This window comes from Lemur catta, chromosome 9, assembly GCF_020740605.2.
Source record: "Lemur catta isolate mLemCat1 chromosome 9, mLemCat1.pri, whole genome shotgun sequence".
Taxonomy (NCBI): domain Eukaryota; kingdom Metazoa; phylum Chordata; class Mammalia; order Primates; family Lemuridae; genus Lemur; species Lemur catta.
The window spans coordinates 21,950,023-21,968,394 of record NC_059136.1 but is presented as its reverse complement, the minus strand read 5'-3'; the positions used below and the strand labels follow the sequence as shown (position 1 = coordinate 21,968,394).

Sequence of the window (18,372 nt, the reverse complement as noted above, 5' to 3'; positions counted from 1 at the left end):
TAATATAGCAATTCCAGCTTTCTTGACTAGAGTTAGTGGTATAGTTTTTTCCATCATTTTACTTTTAACCAATTTGTGTCTTTATATTTAAGGTACACAGTCACATATAGTTGAGTTTTGCTTTTTTATCCAGTCTGATAATCTCTTAGTTGTTGTGTTTAGACTGTTTATGTTTAATGTAATTAGTGATGTGGTTGAATTTAAGTGTGTCATCATGTTATTGTTTTATATTTGTGCCTTCTCGTTTTATTCCCCTTTCCTTCATTTTATGCCTTCTTTTGAATTAATTGAGTATTTAAGTATATTCTATATTTTCTTTTGGGTGTAATTTTTTTGGCTGTAATTCTGTTTTTAGATTTTAGTGATGATTATACCACTAACTGTGAGTGATATTACACCACATAACACATAGTGTAAAAACTTAACACTAAAGTATAATTCCACTTCTTTCCTCCTGGCCTGGACTTCTTCCCTGAGATTCCTAACTCTGAGCTAACTCCTCTAAGCTTCCCCGGCAGCCACTACCTCCTGTGAGAGAGCATATCCCACATGGCACTGTCTTTGCCTATTTGAAATACGTATATGGCAACCCCAGGTAATACTGTTGGAGGTTGATTGAGATGCTGAGGAAGATAGGGGCTGATGGAGAGGTGAAAAATGAGATATCTGATGATGTCACCTGGTCAGAGGCCAGAGTGGCAAAAGCACAGAGTTGAAATTTATATGGCAGGATCAGAACTCACAATGGTGTTGGTCATTTGAGGATATTGGGTCTTCCCTGAAGGTCTTTGAGATCTTTGCTTTTATTCTTCAGGCCATAGGGAACCACTGGATGTTTGAAAGAAGGAATTTATCTATCTATCTCTCTACCTACATAGCTACCTATATCTTATCTAGGAAATGTTAGATCTAAGAAGATGATAGATGGATAGATAGATAAATAGATAGAACAAGCAGTGTTTGGTGATTAACTAGGGGTGGATTGGTAGGAAGTGACTCTGTTAAAGGTTATTAAGGAGCAAATGTGAGGGGATGAGGCCTGGACAAGCTGGTGACCTAGGACAGGAACAAGCAGGCAAGGTAAGAACTGTGCCAGCATATCCTGACCTGCACCTGTGGCTCACACTGCCCCAGCTTTGTTTGTTTATGATGTATCCTACATCTTATATCTCTTTCTAGCTTCTTGGAGGCCTGAACTGTAACTTGCCAAAAAATTTTTCTCCTGTGGCCTCTAGCATGGTATCTGACACCTATTACATGCCCAATAATGTAAATGTCGAAATGTAGAGAGAATGACATTGATGAGACCACAGTGACATTTCAATCTCATGTACCTGGAGGAGCAATGATGTCATATAAGACTAAGAAAGCACGGGCAGAGAGCTTTGTGGGATGGAGCTAAAGTGTTCAGGTGTGCAGTTGCAGCACAGGGTTCAGAGGGAACTATTGAGTAGCCAGTTGGAACTGTGGTCTTACAGCTTGGCAGAGCAGGCAGGGTGGGAAATGACAGAGGAGGTGTGGAGGAAGCCGGGGAACTGATGGGTGAGCATGTTTGGGCAAACTGAGCTCTGGGTGAAGGAAGTGAGCTCCCTTCTGGGAAAAGCCCCTTCCAATAAAATTCCTTCATAATTCATATATTTCATTCCACAACTAGGAAAATAAAAGTGCACTACCTGAGCATTAATGCACGGGTTGAGCTGAGCAGAGCAGCTCTTCCTTCTTGATTTGATGGGTTAGAAGGTAGGCAGGCTCTAGACGTGCTTGAAGGTGGCTGAGGTTGCCTCTGGAGAGGACACACCTGCAGAAAGGAGCCCAGGGACCTGGAAGGTCAGCCTCACCAGTACGGTGTTGGTTTCCAGTCTCTTCCAAACACAAAGACGTGGAGAGAGTCCCAGCCTGCACCTGTGGGCTGGCACTGGAGCTGAACCTCTTTAAACTCTTTAAAGCTGATCAGCTACTTTGGAAAGTGGCCCTCCACTGTTATGTCTTTAAAGAATGGATGGAAGGTCTCTGTTAGTTTATGGATGGGTTTTTAACGATATCTTTTATGTAATGAGGTTTAGAGCATTGGATGAAATACTGGCCCTGTCTGACCTTAACACTGAAGCTGTTCCACCTGAGCAGACACATCAAAGCTAGCACTGTTTCTCGTCCTGACACGGTGCTTTTGTGTTCAAAGTTTCAGAGAGCGAGTTCATCGGGTTTTCTTCCCCTCTTCCTCCTCCTCTTCCCCCTTCTTTTTATGTTATGGTGACCTCATAGGTGGTTTAATGAGGTGTGAGACTTTTCAAAGGGAAATTATGAATCTGTTTCTCTGAAGAGGCCTTTGGGTTCTACCCAAGTTCCTTTTATTTTATTAATAGTGAGCTACAAAGTATCGATATGTACTGAACGAAGACCTATTATGAATCCTAGTTCTGAAGGGTTTTCATCTTCCTAAGGCTGAAGCTTTAGAGAAAACCACATGCTAACTGAAACAGATTTAGCGCTCCTGTACTCTGCCTGTTCCCTCTGTCCTGAGCCCTGGCAGGCTTCACTTACAGCCTGCATCTCTGCTTGGCTCAGCCTTGCTGTCGCAGTGGGTCTGCAACTCCGTGGGTGATTAGAGGGGCCTTAAAAGGTGGTGTTTTCCCTTTTCACGGCCCCACGATGTTCATGCTGCCTCCCAGGTCTTTGGGTAACTGCCATGCCTGGCCTCTGGCCTGGGCTGCTTGTCAAGTGCACTGGCCCCTGCTTGAACGGCTTTGGTCTTTTAATTCCCTCTTTAATTGTTGTGACATGTAGTGTGGTGCGTGGCACATAAAGGGTGGTTTATGAAAATTTTATGCCTTCTTGTATTCTTTTAATGGACATTTTGAGACACTTATATGGTGTTTTTAATGGTAAAATGGAGGTTAAATGTAAGCTTTTATGAAATATTTTAATATCAAGAGGCAATACATTGACACATCATTTCTCTCTATTCTTCTCTATTAGAAGGTGTCTGATAGGTGGAAATTCTGCTCATCCTGTTGATTTCAGCATTTCATCAGGTGTCTACCTCTGTGGCCCTCACCTCCTGTCAGATCAGCAGCGGCATTAGATTCTCACAGAAGCGCAAACCCTACTGTAAACTGCGCATGTGAGGGATCTAGGTTGCGCGCTCCTTCTGAGAACCTAATGCCTGATGATGCCGAGGTGGTGATGCTAGCGCTGGGGAGTGGCTGCAAATACAAATTATGATTAGCAGAGAGGTTTGACTGCACAGAGACCATAATAAATCAGTTGCTTGCAGAGTCATATCAAAGCCCTATCAGTGAGTAGTAAGTGACAATTAAGTTGCATCTGGTGGCAGGCTCTATAGTGGCAAGTGAGTTGATGTACTTCAATTGTACAGCTGCATCTGATGGCAGGCTTTAAGTCAGAATCTGACACTTATTTTAGTCCGCATGTGCTGTGTCCATTATTTTATTTACCACTTCTGTCTGCACCTTTTCCCCACAATACACACTTGTCTCAGTCACAGTTTTGGTAAGCCCACACGCTAACCCTAGAAAAAAGAGTAAACAAACGTCACTGGAGAGCTTCTTTGAAAAGGGGGAAAGGCCCAATGATGAGACGGCTGAAGATCGTAAGACTGCCAATAAATTGAAAGCTGCATTTAAAAGAAAATATCAAGAGTCCTACATAAATTACGGGTTCGTTGCAACAGGGGATTCACATTCTCCAAGCCCACTTTGTATATGTGGCGACTGGCTATCCAACAAAGCCATGAAAGCTTCAAAACTGCTTTGCCACATGGAGACCAAGCACCCTGCATTGAAAGTCAAGTCTTTGGAGTTTTTCAAAAGGAAAAAATGTGAACACCAAGAACAGAAGCAATTGTCGAAGGCCACCACTTCATCAAATGTGTCTGCACTGAGAGCACCATTCTTAGTAGCTAACTGCATTGCTAAAGCTAAGAAGCCCTTTACTATTGGTGAAGAGTTGATCCTGCCTGCTGCTAAGGACATCTGCCATGAACTTTTAGGAGAGGCTGCAGTTCAGAAGGTGACTTGTTCCTCTTTTGGCTAGCACCATAACTAGATGAATTGATGAAATAGCAGAGGATATTGAGGCACAATTGTTAGAGAAGATTAATGAGTCACTGTGGTACAGACTCCAGGTTGATAAGTCTACCAATGTTGACAGCAAGGCAACAGTGCTTGTTTTTGTGTGATATATTTTTCGCGGGGATGTGCATGAGGATGTGTTATGTGCACTTTTGTTGCCAATCAATACCACAGCTGCAGAACTATACAAGTCCTTGAATGACACATATCAGGAAAACTGAATTGGCCATTTTGTGTCAGTATATTCATGGACAGAGTGGCTGCCATGACTGGACAGCTTTCTTGTTTCACTACTTGGGTCAAGGAGGTCACTTCTGAATGTGAGTCTACGCACTGTGTAATCCATAGAGAAATGCTGGCTACCCTAAAAACATCACCTGAACAAAACAGCATTTTGCAGGATGTGATTAAAATTATCAACCACATTAAAGTACATGCCCTTAACTCATGTCTGTTTGCGCAGTTCTGTGAGGAGATGGACACTGAGCACACATGTCTTCTGTCATACGCAGAAGTGAGGTGGCTTTCTAAGGTAGATCACTGGCCAGAGTTTTTGAGTTATGAGAGCCACTCCAGAGATTTCTTTTAGAAAAACAGTCACCACTGGCAGCACATTTCAGTGACACAGAATGGGTTGCAAAATTTGCTTACTTGTATGACATATTCAACCTGCTCAACAAACTCAACCTGTCACTTCAGGGGAGAGCAACTGTGTTCAAGTCAGCAGATAAAGTGGCTGCATTCAAAGCCAAACTGGAATTATGGGGGCTATGAGTGAACACTGGGATTTTTGATATGTTTCAAACATTAGCAGAGATTTTGAAAGAGACTGAGCCAGGGCCTTCTTTCTCCCAGCTGGTGCCTGATCACCTATCTCAGCTTTCAAAAGAATTTGAGCATTACTTACTTCCCAACCACAAAAGACTCCCAAACTGGGAAGAAATGGATCCTCAACCCATTTGTGAATAAGCCAGGTGAATCGACTTTGTCCGTGATAGAAAATCTCACCGAAATGCTTGAGATCACAAATGATGGTGGCCTCAAAGGTATGTTTGAGATAACTTCAAATCTCCATACATTCTGGATTAAAGTTGAGGAGGAATATCCTCAGATTGCCACAAAAGCACTGAAAAGCCTGCTTCCATTTCCAACATCCTGTGTTTGTGAAGCAGGGTTTTCTGCAGTGACAGCAATCAAAATGAGATTACAGAATAGACTGGACATAAGCAACACACTTTGGGCATCACTGTCTCCCATCACCCCCAAATGGGACTGTCTACTTGCAGGAAAACAAGCTCAGGGCTCTCACTGATTCTGCATTATGGTGAGTTGTATAATTATTTAATTATATATTACAATGTAATAGAAACAAAGTGCGTAATAAATGTAATGTGCTCGAATCATCCTGAAACCATCCCTGCTCCCCCGCCCCTCCAACTTCCGCAACCCTGGTCTGTGGAAAAATTGTCTTCCATGAAACTGGTTACTGGTGCCAAAAAGGTTGGGGACTTTTGGTCTACCTGTCTCTCTTTCTCCTGTGTTGTAGACTGGAGCTCAGCGTGGTGTGGTTGGAAGGGAGGGCTCCTCCGTCTCCGGCCTCTTACCAAATGCCCTACTGAAGAGCCCTGAACACCACCTCCTTGCTTATATTTCTGATTTTCACTAGATCTGCTCTGAAATTCCTCAGAGATTGGGGAATGCCTGGATTTTGACTGAAGGTGGAACTGAACTACTTCCTACAAGTGGGGGGATGGTTTTGGGGTGCTAGCTTTGATGTGTTTGTTCAAGAAATGAATTTATTCTTCACTCAAAGAGTTGAAATTGTGTTACTTTGCTTCCATGGTAATTTTTAAGTGTCAGCTTTGTTATTTGGTTCCATTACAATCACTCATGCACCATGGCTGTGGGTGGCCGTGGGCTACTTGCACATCAAGGGTGTGTGTCTGCCATGTTGGGTGTGTGTGGTGAACAGAGGGGGCTGTCACTGATGTCTGAGGTCATGGGAGACTCAAGCGTCACCTTCCTTTCTCTGTAGAGCTGAAGCACGAGATCCATGTCTGGCGCTTGACTGCTCAGCGCATCAGCCCTGCCAGTCGCGAGGAGACAGCCGTGCGTGGCCTGCTGCTGGGGAAGGTGCTGGCGCTGGAACACCTGCTCGACCGAAGGCTGCGCACCTTCCACAGGTACCAAGTGGGGTCCGGCTCAGACCGTATTCGATTCCCAGCAGCGGTTCTCATCTTTAGTGGTTGTGCTTACTGGTGGGATTGCATGAACAACCTATTCCACTACCACCCCAGTGATGTCCAAATGTCACACAGTGTACAAATGAAGTGAGTTAAAATTGCTGCTTTTCAAAGCATCCCATGGCACTGCAAAATAGTGACACTAGCTGCATACTAATGAGTTATTTTCAGGTGTCACAGACTGGGCTAAGCCTCTTCTGGTGCGTTTTAGCTAACTCTCACTTAGCTCTGCTGGGTGTATGCTGGTATTAGACGAATTTAAGGACAAAAAACAGAGACTTAGAGAGTTTGAGCAGCTTGCCCAGGTTCTGAAGCTCAGAAAGAGTGACCCTGGGGACTGAGCTCACACTCTCGGCTGCTGGGCTGCCACATTGCCCCACCTTGCAATTATTGCATAACAAAGATAAAAAACAATTAAGGTAGCAAACTAATCTGGCAAAATATTCTCCTAGGAGTTGATTTTCAGGCACCCCCAAGAATATTAAAGTCCTACTCAGTCCATTTCCTGACATTCATTTTTTTTTCCTTTGAGACAGAGTCTCACTATGTCACCCTGGCTAATGTGCACTGGTGTCATCATAACTCACTGCAACCCCAAACTCTTGGGCTCAGTTGATCCTCCTGCCTCAGCCTGGCATTTATTTTTAATCAAAGCTGAGACATACAGGGTAACCATGAATTGGTGAGTTTTTCCTCCTGGCTATGACAAGGTGCTGAGTTCCAACTTATCTTCACTCTGGAAGCTCTGACAAGAAAATCAGGAGAATGTCAACCCCTGAGGGGTGTTGAAGCTTTCCTACAACTAAGCTGGGAAGTGGGTGGAGAAGAGAAGTCCATCAGGGCAAGGGCACTATGGACCCCTGTGATCAAAATTGAGAGTGGTCTTGCATGTTGCAGTTTGCTTAAACCAGCCGACCCCTGAGGGGTCACGCTGCATGACTGTCTCAAGGTCTGGTCTGTTAGATGGGGGAGAAGGGCACAGGCTGTCACACAGAGATGCACACAATCCAGGGGTGCAGCAGCCATCAGCCTCGTCCCCAGCCTGGGACCCAGCTCCACCCAGTGACAGCTGGAGAGGCAGCACCTGTGTCCTCAGGCTGTACGCTGGGGAAGGAATGACCAACTTCAACAGCAGGTGTAGGTCTTGAAGGAGACACTTCATAAATTAAAGATGTGGGAGTAGATCATTCTGGCATTGGGTGTGAAATATACACTCAGTGTATCTCAGGGCTACAAACTGAAGACACACATGGGTTCTGAGATTCACCAAGTTCCCCTCAGCTCATCTTTTGTTGGTCACAGATGGGGAAACTGAGGCCTGGGGAAGATGGTGGCTTCCCAAGGCCATATAGTTGCTAAGGAGCAGATTAGAATGAAGGCAACCTAAGGTATGTTCTAGCTGTGCAGGTCCTGTTCTTCCATTCTCTTTTTAAGGATTGTCCTCAGAATCATTCGCCTGGGCTGCTGTGATTTCCTTTAGGGCCTGTACAGGCTGCGTGGCCAGTTTCCTGTGACACTCACTGAAACCACTGTGCGCTTTCTTTTCCCTGATTGCCATGGGAGAAAATAAGCCAGAAGGGCTGGGCTGAGTTGGAAAGGTTGGAAAGGATGGGCAAGTGGGAGCGAGTGAAGGGCCTGAAACAGGGGTGGCAGGCGGGGAGTATGCGGACATAAAATGTCCTCAGAATTGATCAATTTTAAAGCAAATGGCATTTCTTCTACTGTTTTTTGCTTTAGTTAGTTGTAAAAGTTAGTTGTAAATGTGAAGGTATAATGCCCTCGTTGGAAACAAAGAAGTTCAGGGAAGTAGAAAGTATATGTAAAGAGAAAAGTCAGAGAGACATGCCCTGTTCGTATGTTGGCACAGGTTCTTCATGACGTGTCCTAAAGTCAGGCTCTCACATGCACATCCTCACACATCTTTCCACATTTGCATCATTTTATGTATCGTTTTTCTCTGGAAATACAGAGTGAGCATCTTTCCCAGTCAGCACGCCGAGCCCCACCTCACTCCCATGACAAGTCTGCCCCTGCCGTGGCTGCGTCGGGGAAATAATGAGCCTGTCCTTTTTTTTTAGACAGATCTCACAGGAAGATAAAAATTGGGAGACCAATATCCAGGAACTACAAAAAAAGGTATGGCGGTTTCTTTTCTCAGCAATTTCTGACTCCCTCTTGAAGGAGACAGCATTGACTCCTTTGCTGTACCTCACGTGAAATGATGACTGAAAACCGTTTCTCTTTGTATTCCTGTCATCATGCACAAGACGTTGTTTATTTCTATGAGTTAATGGGGCGGGGAGTGGGGGAAATGTTTTGCAGGCATGGTAGGCTTATTCTGTCAGGAAATTGAAGTTAACTTTTAATATGACCTTTGAGATGCCCTTCACGCATGCCCCAGAGAGACACGTAGGGCCCGCCCTCTGTGCTGGTGCCTGTGACGCCCCAGCCCCCTCCTGTCCCTGAAAGGCAGGTCTCCAGATTCTCATCTTGCAGAGAGGAGATGGCAGCTGAGACCTGTGAGGCATGCTGCATGCAACCGAACAGCTTTGGGGACAGACACAGGACGTGTGTGTGTTCTGCTGATGGCTCTGACTTCCCGGGGCAGAGCTCATTTTGGTTTTTTTTGTTCATTTTCTTACCATGGCAGACTTTCTCAGCCCACCTGTGGATGCAGAGGGCCCCTCTCCCAGCCGGGAGAGCTCTGCTCAAGATGTGCTAGGAGCCATTTGCATCTCAGTGAAATTTCAAATCTGTGTAGTTTATTTTCTAGGGAGAGATTGAACGTCCACTCTCTATGATAGAAATATTTTGACCTTTGCCAAAGGAGATTTAGGTGTTGGGGTCCCAGTGGGTAATATGTTCTTTAAGGGCCTTAGGCTTGTGGGCTCTGTTCACATGCTCGGTCCCATACAGATGGTCAGGGTTAGAGAAGAAGGGCATAGCTAGGACACCCTCGTGGGCACCACTTCTATACAGACCCTGCTTGCCGTGCTGGACTGCGTTGTTTTAACCAGGAGCTGGAGAAGAGACTGAACTACTCTTTGCACCTGGTGGGCGAGGACTGGGGAGAGATGAAAGGCAGAGGCAAGGGCTTGGAAGTATCCCTTTATCGTGTCTAAGAATTACTACTGAAATGACCCCAGGTAGCCAAAAGGAGCAAATCTGACAGACACCCAAAAGAAACCTCCACGTGCACCAGCTGAGTGATGCTGGCACACTCCTCACCTGCCTGCTCCTCCATCTCCAGTCTTTGAGCTGGCTGTGGCAGGACCCGCTTTCTAGGGCTCGTGTGCCCTCAGGGAAGGTTTGTGGCACCTCCCCTGGCACCTGGTGAGAACCCACATCACTCTTTCCTGAGTGCTTGTTTTTTTCTGGCCATGACCCTTTGCTCCTAATTCTCTGGCACAGAATCATGTAGCAAACTTGGCTTTCCTTGGAGGTGGGCAGGGGAAGATGAGCCAGGAGCCTTCGCAGGGGGCAGGAAGGAGGGCAGATGCCCAGCAGGCAGTCCCACGGGGTGGCTGAGCGACATTCAGGGGTATGCTTGTATTTTTGGTGGCAGCAGCTTTAACTGTGTGACCAGAGGAACCAAGAGAGAAAATCTATCTCTGGCTGTACTCTACTTCTATGTATCTATGTGTCCATGTCTATCTAAGTCTAGATAGATATAGTGATCTATGATTATATATAGATGTATTTACTATAAATCTATAGATACCTGTAATCATAGAGATATATACTTATCTAAACCTAGATAGACAGAGAGGTTAGACATATGTGCTGGTGGGACCACACTTAAGTTGTCAGTTCACACCATGTGGTTGATTCCCACAGGGAGCCTGTTAGCCCATCTGTGCATGCTCCCCTGCCCTGGCCAGACATGCCATGGCTGTGGAACACTGTGTGCTTCAAGGACTCAGGGGGAAAGTGCCCCCTCTTGCCCTGTGCCCCCTCCGAGGGTCATGGAGGCGCTGCAGAGGATGGTGTGCCTTCAGTGCTACTCCCTGCCCTAGTGACTGGGAATCACGGGTGTCATCCCAGCTATGGGGGGCACCACCTGCATTCCAAGGTCCTTGTGAGCACTGCATGAAAAAGCATGGCCTTTTGCAGGGGTCATGGTGTTGCGAGAATGTTCGAACCTCATTGCCACCATGAGCCTGGCTTTGCATAATAGGGAAGGGAAGCTGAACTTAAAGTGCTGCGACCACTCAGGCACCTGTGGAAATGCACATGCCATCTCACCTAACACTGGGGCAGGGTTGGGAGCAGCTCGACAATCTCCACATTCTATTGAAAAGCTGTTTAGTCAGGTGTTGTGTAAAAAAGCTGTACTGCATTTTACATCATTTGTGTTTATTTTTCATAAAGATTCTGAATGTTGTAATCCTGAAGCTATACAGTTTTCCTTGTAACACATTACCTTCTTATCTTCCTTCAAGTTTGAGATGTTATATTTTTCATCATAAGAAGTGTAGTGATTCGAGCACGTAGGATTGTGGACACGTTGCTGGAGTCAGAAGGTTGTACTGAGTAAATGAGTTGTGTTCTTCTCTCTGACAGCACAGGATATCAGACAGGATTCTGCTTGCCAAATGCCTGATGGTGTTGGGATTTGTTATCTTCACCTTCTTTCTCAATTCATTTGTCCCTGGCATTCATTTGGATCTTGGTGAGTCTAATTTTTTTGTTAGCTTTTGTTGATAGGCTTTGCAATTGATATCATGGTCTGGATAGGTAGGTTTCAGAGCGTGTTCCCAGACACTGTTATCACCCACGAACAGCTGTGATGGTGAGGAGGCCAGAGAGGGCCAAGATGGAGGATAGCCACTGCAGCAGGTGGAAAGAAGCAAGGATTTGCTTTTTGTTTCCTTTGAGAGAGAGAGAGAGAGAGAGAGAGAGAGAGAGAGAGAGAGAGAGAGAGAGAGAGAGAGAGAGATGTGTGTGTCTCTAGCCCCTGCTGACTCAGTGCCATGGGTTCTCAGCACCTCCAGGGTCCAACATCTTTATAATGTTCCCAGAAAAATAATCCTTATTCAATAAATGGTGCTGGGAAAATTGGATTGCCACATGTAGAAGTCTGAAACAGGATCCATACCTCTCACTCCTCACAAAAATCAACTCACGATGGATAACAGACTTAAACCTAAGGAATGAAGCTATAAAAATTCTAGAAGAAAATGTTGGAAAAACTCTTATAGATATAGGCCTAGGGAAAGAATTTATGAAGAAGACCCCAAAGGCAATCACAGCAACAACAACAAAAAATAAATGGGACCTCGTCAAATTAAAAAGGAAACTGCACAGCCAAGGAAACTATCATCAGAATAGAAAACCTACGGATTAGGAGAAAATATTAACATGCTACACATCTAGTTATCACAGCTGATAACTATAATATATATAGAACTCAAGAAAATCAACAAGAAAATATGAAACAACTCCATTAAAAAGTAGGCAAAAGACATGGACAGAAACTTTTCAAAAGAGGATAGACTAATGGCCAACAAACATATGAAAAAATGCTCCACATCTCTAATCATCAGGGAAATGCAAATCAAAACCACAATGAGATATTAGTTAACTCCAGTGAGAATGGCTTTTATCAAAAAAAGTCCGAAAACAACAAATGTTGGCATGGATGCAGAGAGATGGGAACACTCATACACTGCTGGTGGGACTGCAAACTAGTACAACCTCTGTGGAAAGTAGTATGGAAATACCTCAAAGAGCTACAAGTAGAACTACCATTTGATCCGGAAATCCCATTACTGAGCATCTATCTAAAAGAACAAAAGACATTCTATAAAAAAGACACCTGCACTAGAATGTTCATAGCAGCACAATTCACAATTGCAAAGATGTGGAAACAACTCAAGTGCCTATCAATACATGAGTGGATTAATAAACTGTGATATATGTATACCATGGAGTACTACTCAGCCACAAAAAAACAATGGTGATCTAGCACCTCTTGTATTATCCTGGATGGAGCTGGAGTCCATTCTCATAAGTGAAGTATCACAAGAATGGAAAAACAAGTACTACATGTACTTGCTGTCAAGCTGGTACTAATTTATCAACACTTATGTGCATATATGGTAGTAACATTCATTGGGTATCAGGCGGGTGGGAGAGGGGAGGAGGCAATGCGTATATTCACACCTAATGGGTGCGGTGCACACTGTCTGGGGGATGGACACACTTGTGGGTCAGGTAGGGAAAAGGCAATATATGTAACCTAAACATTTGTACCCCTGTAATATTCTGGAAAAAAAATAATAGATAAAACAATAAAAAATTAAACAAAATAAAACAAAGCAAAACCTCTTTCAAAGCCCACCCCACATGAAAGCATAGGTGTATGAGAAAGGTTCATTTGAGGTGATGTCAGGGAGTCTTCTCTTTAACCAAAGCTTTACCCATAGTTTTTCTTCAAAAGTGAGCCCGATAAGATGCTTAAAATGTCTTATTTTATCTTAATTTTTATAAAAACTTGTTTTACTGCAAAATTTGAGAAATATTAACTGCTGCAGAAAGCAAAGACTCTTAACTTTGTAAGATAGATGGATAATGTGGCCAGCTTCATTATTCACATCACATCATTTCTTGGGTGCCCAGATGCTGTCAGAAACCCTTTTCTTCCCATTTCCCTTTTCTGTCTTATGTAAAGAAGCTACATTTCTGGAATCTCAAAAATAGTACATGAGGTACATGCTTTTGACTGGATGTCCAGCTTTATGTTATGTGTTCACAGCCTCTGGAATTTTTTTCCCTAAAGAATCTGAAATCCAACTTGCCAGGAGGCCTGGGCTTGGTTCTGCACTGGCAGGTGTTATTTATCCACACCTGAGAGCTGATCCACTTAGAATCTGTATGAAGCAATGAAGGATGCCAAAGCTGGAGTGGTAACAATGTTATGAATTTCAGTTGCATTTGGTGGATTACATCTAGAAATTATTGCAGTGTAATTATTTTTGATTATAACTCAGACGTAATGTAATTTTAACATTGTGAACTACAAAATGTTAGGTGGTCACCACTGGTAATTAAACAAATACAATAAAACTGGTGTTTTATGGGCAAAGGCCTCTGTTAGAGAAGTCTTTTGGGTGTTGACAGATTATTTTGTTTCTAATTTTATTTGAGATTCTACTTTAAAAGAACATAGCGGTCATTTTAAAAACTGGAAATATATGAGAGCTTATGTGCAATTTTGGCAGCATTTGGCAATGGTCTTTGTATTAAGAATGATACTTTTAAAATTTAAAGTCACATCTTTAACTATATTGGACTTTAAAAAAAATTGATTACTATGAAACTTTCATTTTATTTATTTATTTATTTATGTTTAAATATTTATGCCCCAAACAAAATTTATTATAATTTTACATTTCCTGGGGAAGAAAAGTGAGTGATGTGGAGGCAGCCAGTGAAGAGGTGAAGCCAAACCAGGCTGCATCAGCGTGCTGGCCACCACATGAGGCACTGGTTGTACATCCCATAGGATTGTCTGAGAAGGAGTATGAACTGCATCTCGGGACTGTCTGTGGGGTTGAGTGGGCGACAGCAGGACCACTTACCCGCTGGCTCCCATGGCCCCTTGGTCAGAGTTCCTCCCTGTGTAATGCCGACTTGCACTGTGTCTGGCTGGCACATGCCAAGGGCCATGTGGCAGCACCGATGGAAAAGCCCCTGGTGGCAAGAAGGTATCAGTGTGTGGGCTCCGGGCAGACCCTGCCAGAGCACACCTATGTGAGGATGGGGGGTCCACACAGAGCTGGCTTTGTGTAAGACGACAGCCCTAAGCGACCCAAAGACATGCAAGAGGTGGCACAACAGTGAAGAAAAGCAAATAAGGGCCATGGTCACAATCACATCCATCTGGCAAAGACATAGTTCTCCAATGTGCAAGGGCCTTCACTTTGCAATACACTAGAACTAACTCAGGATTGGTCAGTTGATCCATAGAGATCCACAGTTCTTATATGAACTTTCTGGTGTCAGATATCTTTCAAAATTCAGATACTTTTATTTGTATTTTAGAAAGGCAATTCAGTACACATACTGAATTATATGTAATGTAACACCCCTGGGAGGTTCAGGGCCAGCACCCTGTCATCCAAGCATTAATATTTCTGCAGTGAAGCATGAATATTTATACAAAGTATAATAAATAAAGACCACAAATAGCCTCATTTCAGTTCAAGTCAGGTTTTGTTGAATTTTGACATACAATTTATTTAAAAATTCTACTTTTCCATACTTTGGGATCGTGGATAACTGATTATGAAACTATACAAGAATCAGTGAGGCAAGATTTAAAATTTTATCTTGGCCTTAAAATTTATAACCTTGATTAGCATTTCCTAGGTCTGCTCCTTTGATAATTAGTTCAGAATGTACTTCCAGATTCTCTCAGGATATATTTGATTAGATTTCAATTCTGGAAAATTTCCTGTAATTATTTCCATGATTATGGTTTTGATATTGCTGGTCTCTTCAGTGTTCTTGGTGTTCCTATTGTTGAGCAATTTTATTGTTGTCTTTGTGAAAGTATTTTTAGTTACAAATAAAGCAATCTACTTGGTCTGTCTTAAACAAAATAGAGGATTATTAGAATGATAATGGGCTGACAGACTCCAAGGGACAATGGGGCCTGCAGGGGGGCAGGCTCTGAAGAGGACAGGCATTCAGACAAAGGGCACCCCACTGCCCAAGCATCCTCAGTGCTCTCTCTGACCTCATGCTTCTCCATGACCCTGTTATCTCATCTTTTTTTCTGTTCACAGCGGAATAGTAGTTACCCCATTAATTTCCCAGTTTATAGGACCTCAGTTTCAGCCACACACACAGAAAAAACTATTCTGAATCCCAAACTCCCAGATGAAGAGTCTGATTGGCCCAGGTTGGTTACCTTTCTTTCCTAGCACAGAAAATTATGACCAGGAGGGCAGGGTATAAGGTAAAATATGGCCTGGGGTGGCTGAGGTATAGTTCTTAGTGGATGGATGTCATTATGAGCTAGACAGATTCCCCAAACTTCCTAATATATTTTCTAGTCACCCTAGTTTCTAGCAATTAATTCATTTCAATTAAATCATTAATTTATCCGTCCATTCACTTATTCATGCATTTGTACAACAAATGCAGGCAGTGATCTAGGGGTTGGGGATAGAGTAGTGAACATAAAAACCCAGTCCCTGTTCTCTTAGGTCTTCTTTTAGTAAGAGGGAGATGGATCTATATGTATTCTGCACAGGGAGTCACATTTGTTGCAGCAAGGAGTACATAGTTAATTAGACAATAAGATCTATTTATTTTCTATGTGCCTAACATCTTTTTGTCCTTCTATTCCTCAATTACTCCCTTCTTTTGCATTACATAGGTATTTTGTAGTGTACCATTTTAATTCCCTATTACTTTATTTTTTGAGTTGTTTTCTTAGTGGTTGCCTTGGGGATTACAATGAACATTTTAATTTACAACAATCTAGTTCTGGCTGGTGCAGTGGCTCACACCTGTAATCTCAGCACTTTCGGAGGCCAAGGTGGGAGGATTGCTTGAACCCAGGAGTTCAAGGCTACAGTGAACCATATGATCATGCCACTGCACTCCAGCCTGGGCAACAGAGTGAGACCCTATCTCAGAAAAGTAAAGCAAAGCAAAACAGTACAAAACAAACAAAAACCAATCCAGTTTAGATTAGTACCAGCTTAGTTTGAATGCATAAAAGAACTTTTCTTTTATATAGCTCTTTGTTTTTTGTCATTATTGTCATACATGTTTATCTTTATACCTTTTATGTTCATCAACACGCTTTTATAATTATTACTTTATGTTGTCATTTTTTAAATCATATAACAGTTACAGACAAAAATTACATTTATTTTGCTTTTTATATTTATTTATATAAATACCTTTTTCAGTGCTCTTTATTTCTTCATGTAGATTTGAGTTACAGAGTTCTTTCATTTTAGCCTTAAAAACTTCTTTTAGTATTTCTTGTATGAAAGGGGTGCTTGAAATGAATTTTCTTAGTTTTTGTTTATCTGGGAATCTCTTTATTTCTTTATTTTTGGAGGATAGTTTGACTGGATATGGAATTCTTGGTTGACAGTCCTATTTCTTAGCACTTTGCTATGTCATCCTAGTGCCATCTAGCCTTTATGGTTTCTGATTAGAAATCATCTTTAATCTTATTGAGGACCTCTTATACATGATGAGTCATTGCTCTCTCATTGCTCTAAGATTCTCTCTTTGTCTTTCAACAGTTTGATTTTGATGTGTCTAGGTGGGGATTTCTTTGAGTTTATCCTGTTTGGGCTTCGTTGAGATTCTTGGATGTTGAGATTTAGGTTTTTTTGTTTGTTTTTTTTAAATCACATTTGGGAAGTTTTGGGCCATTATTTTCTCAAATATTCTTTTGTCCCCTCTCCCTTACTCCCTTCCTTCTGGGGCCCCTATTATGCATATGTTCTTATTCTGTATGGTGTCCTACAGGTTTCTGAGGCTCTGTTCATATTTCTTCATTATTTTTTTCCCACTCTTTTTCTTAGACTAGAAAATCTCAATTAACTTATCTTCAAGTTTACTGATTATTTCTTCTGTTGGCTCAAATATGCTGTTGAGACTCACTAGTAAATTTTTAATTTCAGTTAGCCTTTTCAACTCCAGAATTTCTATTGTTTCTTTTTTGGTAATTTCTGTTTCTTTATTGTAATTCTTTTTTTTTAAATTTTTAAATTTTATTTCAGCATATTATGGGGGTACAAATGTTTAGGTTATGTGTATTGCCTTTGCCACATCTGAGTCAGGGCTTCAAGCATTTCCATCCCCCAGACGGTACACACTGCTTCCATTACATATGTATATACCCATCCCCTCCTCCCCGCTCCCATCTGCCTGACACCCGATGAATGTTATTACTATATGTGCACTTAAGTGTCGATCAGTTAAAACCAATTTGATGGTGATATTGTAATTCTTTATTTAGTAGACAACATTCTCATACTTTCCTTTAGTTCTTTAGAGGTGGTTTCTTTTATTTCTCTGAACATATTTAAAATAATAGATTTAAAGTTTTTGTTGAATACATCTAAGGGCTGGTCTTCTCAGGTTTTTCCTGGGCATGTGCACAAAACTACAAGTGTGTGTGGCCTTCCAGATTTCCAGGAATACATGGAAGCTTTTCAAAGTTCCCTGTGGACATCTCATTCTCCAGCATTCCTTTTAAGTTTTTTGGTTATTTCTTCACAGCTCCAACTGTTATCGCTGCCTCAGATAGCTGAGATAGTAAACAATTACTGCTGATTTTTTCAGCAAATGTCTTGGGAGAAGCTGTTCACAGTAAGTGAGCTCTTAGGTTAAATAAAGTAAAGCCCTGGGAGTGGGAGTTTTCAGAGAACTTCAGGCAAGTCAAATAGTGACATTTTTCTGGGGATTGGGCTTTTGGAGAACTCTAGCTCTGTTCTGTCCCTTTCAATGGCTGCTAGGCTGCTGGTTTTCACCATAATTTGGGACTGTTTGTTTTCAAAGCTACCTTAGCACTGAGGAGAGAGGGATGAGAATCAGGCAAGTTAAAATGCCACAAGACTTGATTATCAATATTCAGCTGTTTTTTTCATTGAATAAATACTCCTTGTATTGTTGCATGGTTTTGGTTAATTTACAGAGCTCCAGAACAGTTCATTTTGACTGCTTTTGCCAGTGCTGTCATTGCTTTCATGGAGGAGTAGATTTTTGGAGTCTTTACTTTGTTATTTCTACAGACATCATTCCATGGCTGAGCTTTGAAGGGGCTGTAATTATAAATATTTGTTGCATCATTATCAACAAAGACTATTTCCCTTCCTGAGGCATATGATTTTTGTCCATTGATCATTGGTGACCAGTGACATCTCTCCTTGAAGCTGTTGAGAACCCTGACTATCTGGGGAATATTGGTCTTAGAAAAAGGCCAAGAGAGTAAGAGTAACTTAAGTATGTAATGCATGAGTTTATAACCTAATTCCTCCTTTCAGTGGAGATGAGAGGCT

At 42.4% G+C, this 18,372-nt stretch overlaps 1 protein-coding gene across 1 annotated transcript in view; it reads left to right on the top strand.

Annotated features, from left to right (window-relative positions):
- Positions 1 to 18,372, top strand: part of OCA2 (OCA2 melanosomal transmembrane protein) — a 178,216-nt gene that overhangs the window by 70,618 nt on the left and 89,226 nt on the right. Inside the window, exons 15-17 of the mRNA XM_045560414.1 lie at positions 6,127 to 6,274; positions 8,413 to 8,470; positions 10,898 to 11,006. Coding sequence (XP_045416370.1) covers positions 6,127 to 6,274; positions 8,413 to 8,470; positions 10,898 to 11,006 — 315 coding nt within the window. The remainder of the gene's footprint in view (positions 1 to 6,126; positions 6,275 to 8,412; positions 8,471 to 10,897; positions 11,007 to 18,372) is intronic.